Source organism: Ceratina calcarata, unplaced genomic scaffold (assembly GCF_001652005.2).
Source record: "Ceratina calcarata isolate Rehan_Ccalc_2016 unplaced genomic scaffold, ASM165200v1 scaffold350.2, whole genome shotgun sequence".
Lineage (NCBI taxonomy): Eukaryota > Metazoa > Arthropoda > Insecta > Hymenoptera > Apidae > Ceratina > Ceratina calcarata.
In genome coordinates, this window is record NW_017157935.1 from 15286 (window position 1) to 20167 (window position 4882).

Genomic DNA, 4882 nt, shown 5'->3' on the forward strand with positions numbered 1-4882 from the left:
ATAGTAATTATTAAATGAACATGATGTAAATGAATAATTATTACATAAATTATAACTATGATGACTGAATAATTATTACGTAACAAGCTGCAGGACAAGGACATGTTTTAAGTGCACAAGATTCAATTAAAGCTAGTAATATAATAAGGGGGTCTCGGATAATTAGGGACGGAGATCACGTACCGTGGCAGCCTACCCAAGGATCGCCGCTCATTCCTTCCGGGCAGGAGCAGCGGAAACTGCCGTGCACGTTTGTGCAGTGAGCTGAACGACCGCAAGGGTTGCGCGCACATTCGTCGACGTCCTCGCATTCTACCTCCGGGTCGCCGTTATAGCCCTCGGGACACTGGCACTTGTGACCACCCGCTATATTCACACACAGGGCGTTCCGTCCGCAGGCACCCGCGTATTCGCATTCGTTGAAATCGATACACTGTACATAATCAAAATCCACTTCGAATTAATTATAGTATTAATCTGATTTTTAATAGTTTCAGTATAATGAGATCCTGAACCTCCCATAAAATGTACAATTAAGATTTAAATATGACTTGACAGTGTATGTTGATTTCTTAAATAAGTAATTTAATGTGGGAACTGATTATATAGAATAAACAATTGATTTGATTAATTATGAGATTATAGGATACACTGTATAATATACAATTATTGTGAGGATTCAAATATAATTTGGCGATGTACTTTAATATTGATTGAGATTAAATGAAAGAATTGTTTAATTTGGGAACTGATTATAAAGAATGGGTCATTAATTTAATTGATTTGTAAACACGACTAATTAATAGAAAGATACGCACAGTTTCGTACGGGTCTCCCGTGTAGCCTTGCTGACAGGTACAAGTATAATTGCCCGGCGTGTTATGACAGATAGTATTGTCGCCGCACGCGCCAGCGATCGCGCACTCGTTCACGTCTTCGCAGTGCACCTCGCCGTCGCCAATGTAACCGGACTTGCATTTGCATAGAAAATTCGACGGAAGATTGCAACACTCCGCGTTCTCGACGCATCTAGCAGCGAAAACCGGGTTATCGCACTCGTTGATGTCTGTGGAATAATAAAACCATCAGAAAAGAGGAAGAGACGTGACGGATGGACTGCTAGAAAGAATGATGCGTTCCGCATACCTTCGCAATGGAAACCATCGCCTTGGTAGCCGGGGAAACAGGAACATTGGAAGCTACCCAGGGTGTTCGTGCAGTGCGCGAATATATCACAGGGTCGGTACTTGCACTCGTTCTCGTCTGCAATTTGCATTAAACACGGACGTGAACAGATGTTAACCCTTAACACCTCTTTAAAGTTCCATAATGAAGACTTTAAATTACTAGCACTTGAAAAATTGTTTTATATTCTTCAAGCATTGAAAAATAAGATCCGGTTTAAATTCTTATAGATGCAAATTTCTCTTAGATGCAAATTTAATTTTTCAGAAAGATTACATATTTTGCACTATCTATATCTCGTCATGGATAAAACAGAGCAAAAGACGTGAAAATTATACTGATAAATGTTAGAGAAGTCGCGTGATTACCTTACAGTCTCTTAATAAATTATATGAGCTACTCACCTGGTACCTGACAATTGCACCCGCCGAAACCGTCGTTACAATGGCAGACGGAGTCCAAACAGACGCCGTTCAGACACTTGGTCCCGTCCTCCTTTGTGCAGTCGTCTGTGAAAAACAAAAATCAATTCGATCATCATCGATTCGTCGTGGGTAACTGGCGATCTCCCTTAGTCATCCGGTGAGAAAACAGCGGCAACGTGCGTGCCGCGATAAGAACGTCGATTACGATGAGTAATTCGTTCCTTGCGTAACGCTGATCATCATTGCCGGAACGAAACGGCGCGGCGCGTCCCGTGCGAAACACGAGGAATGGTAATGAGAAATATCAATAACGATCGACGGAAGAACGGCTCGATGGAGCAGAAACGCGACGACAGACTCGCGGTAATTGCTGATGACGTTACGCGCGAGAATCGCTTGCTTACTTCGAGTAATCGTTGCCGAGAACAACAGGATGACGTAAAGGAACGACGGAGATTGTAACGGTAGCGCGACCGTGTCGTGATGGAACACAGATCCTCTCCTTTTTTTCCTGAAGACTGGTTACGGCATTGTTTTTCCGCCTTGCTTTTTCCGTACTCGTGAAAGATGAGACACCTTAGATACATACCTGTGCACTTTAGTCTGTCGCGTTGCTCGTCTGTGCCTTGGTAGCAGTCGACGTGGTTGTCGCACAGTTTGGATAATTCGAGGAGCTGTAGGATGTCCGTCGACTCGTTTACCTGACAGCCGAAGTAGCCATCCTCGAGGTTGAGAAAGAACACTTCCCTCCTCGGTCCGTGACCAAATCCTCGCAAGGATTCGGCCTGTGATTTATTCGATCGTGATTATGCTGCTTAAATTATTAGCATTTAGAATGTATAATGAATCAACGCTTACTGGACACAAGGATAGAAGTATCCACGCCACCAACGGCCAAAGATGTTTCATCTTGGCTGAAACACATGAAAAACATAATAATAATCAAACCTCGAACTCATCGACACTCCGTAACACTAAAATATGACAGGTTTATTACGACCACATTTTCCAATTGATTTCCTGGTTTACGTTCACTCCATTATGTAATTCTTTGACATTGGCATAGCTCAGATAATCGATGAAGAGGAAGCTTAGATGAAGAAAACAACGAAGTCGACTGGTGTGAAATTTACTCTCAGGGCGGGACAGGAACTACCCAGTTTTTGCCGTAACACTGGAGGGATCAACGCAGAGACACCTGCACGAGCCATGTGCCGGCATTCACGACCCCCTCACGAATATACCCTAACTGTATCACCTTACGTTAGGCCTCGGCCTTGGAAACCCAATTTCCTGGTTATTTGTTGTGAAATTCAAGAAGCTCCTCAGAGATCCCTTTTCGGATACAAGGATATCCAGGAGATGCCTTTCACGCAATGTGCAATGAGAAGGATCAGAAAAAATAAATAAGGCATCGAGAAGACGATCACTATATAGGATGTCCCAGTATTGATAAAAAAAAATTATTCCATACTTTCAATTTATTTTTGCATGCATAATCAAACCCTCCACAGTTGCACCATCAATACTGAGACACCCTGTATATTTTCTCATTTCAATAATGGAGAAGATAATAGAGTTGAGATTACTAGTTTTTTTAATTGTACACAAGCTTAATTACTTTGCTTCTCATTACTGAGGACCATTAAGATTATAGTTAATACAGTCTATCCTGAAACGCGTTACTAAATGAAGACTAAAATAAGGTGTACTATGAACACCGTTAGGTTCAGATATTTTGTAATACATCCAATTGCTTGCGAGTCGTTAGCAGAGATTTTTCAATGTACGTCACCGGAAGGGAACGCCACCGGTGCACGCGATTCGCGGAAGACGTCGTTTACGTGCGGCACGGCTTATGGCGAACGGACGCATTGTACGCGTACAATAAGTCAGAGTCGGCGATGAACCAGCTGAGTTAACGACTGTACATGCGAGGAAAAGGATCCATCGAGAACGATCATTTCACAGAATGGACCGATGGAACGGTGGAAAGTAGAGACAATTAGGTGGACGAACAGAATGGACGCGGAGAGATTGGCCGGGAGAAACGAACAGGAGATAATCGAAGGAAACGAGAGAGAACAGAAAGGCCGCAGATCGAGCAAGAAGTCGAGGGAGGAGGAACAAGATGAAAGAAGAAACGGCAGAACTAGCATTTCATTTCTCGTCTTGCTAGTTTTTCGCATCTGATCTTGATGAGAAACATTCGTTATGGACGCATCAGCAAGAGAAACAGTTTTTTTTTAAGTCAGCTCTTTATAAAGAAATCATACATCAATAATGATTTAGGGTGTGCCATTAAGAACTGCCAATGGGAATCGATTAATTTATTTAGTTAAAAAAAACTTTCTATGCATTTACTATGAGAAAGAGTATATTACTAAATTTAATTTCCCAACGCTGTACAGGGAAGTCAATAAATAGTGAATAATTTCAAGTAGTACTAAAATACAAACATTATTGGGATACATCAGATATCTTTGTACCAAATTAGTCAGTTCACAGGAACTAATTGCGAAAAAGAATCACAGTGATAAATTACTGTGCGCTTCATGACTGAATAAGCTTTAAAGTTGTCAAATTAGGAAGAACAGGAAATGTCTACAGCATTCATTACGGACGCTTGTTATCTCAACAAACTCCCTCGCACGTCTCGTATAAGTACATAATCGAGAATTTAGGATAATGCACAGCGGTAGATAGCATGCTACGTCGTGAGTCCGTTACTAACGAGCAGGGTTGCTTCAAGTTGAAGCGAGAGACACGGAAAAGAGAGAACGGCCGACGCGGAGGAACGTAATAAAGGAGGGCGTGCGAGTGCGATGCACCTGTGGCCCCCCTTGGCCCCTCCGTCATGAGCACCTTCGCGTACCCTTAACTCCTCGACCAACGAGCCGCGCAGCTGGCGATTCGACCATTGGAGCCCTTCGCTGAAAATGAATTCGTCATGGAAATTTGGCCACCCTCGAAACTTTAAATGCATCGATACTGCCCGCTATTTCCGTCGCGGAAGTAGCTTGCAAACAACGTGAGGTAACACCGTTCACTTTCATGTGACATCATTCGCATTGTATCCTCTGGAATTTTTTTTACGTCGACGGAATGGATTGCAGTAGAATTACTTTCAATCATCCAGTGACATAACAAATTCAAGTTCTGTTTGTCTTCTTGTTGATGCGTACTAATAGTCACAAGTATATGAGTGCAATTTAGTGTTGGCAGTGGTACTAGCATGGTACCAGCTTAAACAATAATTGCAACTATAACAA

At 42.4% G+C, this 4882-nt stretch overlaps 1 protein-coding gene across 1 annotated transcript in view; it reads right to left on the minus strand.

The window, feature by feature from the left end:
• LOC113464382 (fibrillin-1-like) overlaps nt 1-4882 on the minus strand; it is a 38439-nt gene that overhangs the window by 11645 nt on the left and 21912 nt on the right. Inside the window, exons 2-7 of the mRNA XM_026813799.1 lie at nt 2469-2524; nt 2200-2395; nt 1590-1694; nt 1147-1263; nt 819-1066; nt 184-433 (exon numbers count right to left, since the gene is read on the minus strand). Coding sequence (XP_026669600.1) covers nt 184-433; nt 819-1066; nt 1147-1263; nt 1590-1694; nt 2200-2395; nt 2469-2524 — 972 coding nt within the window. The remainder of the gene's footprint in view (nt 1-183; nt 434-818; nt 1067-1146; nt 1264-1589; nt 1695-2199; nt 2396-2468; nt 2525-4882) is intronic.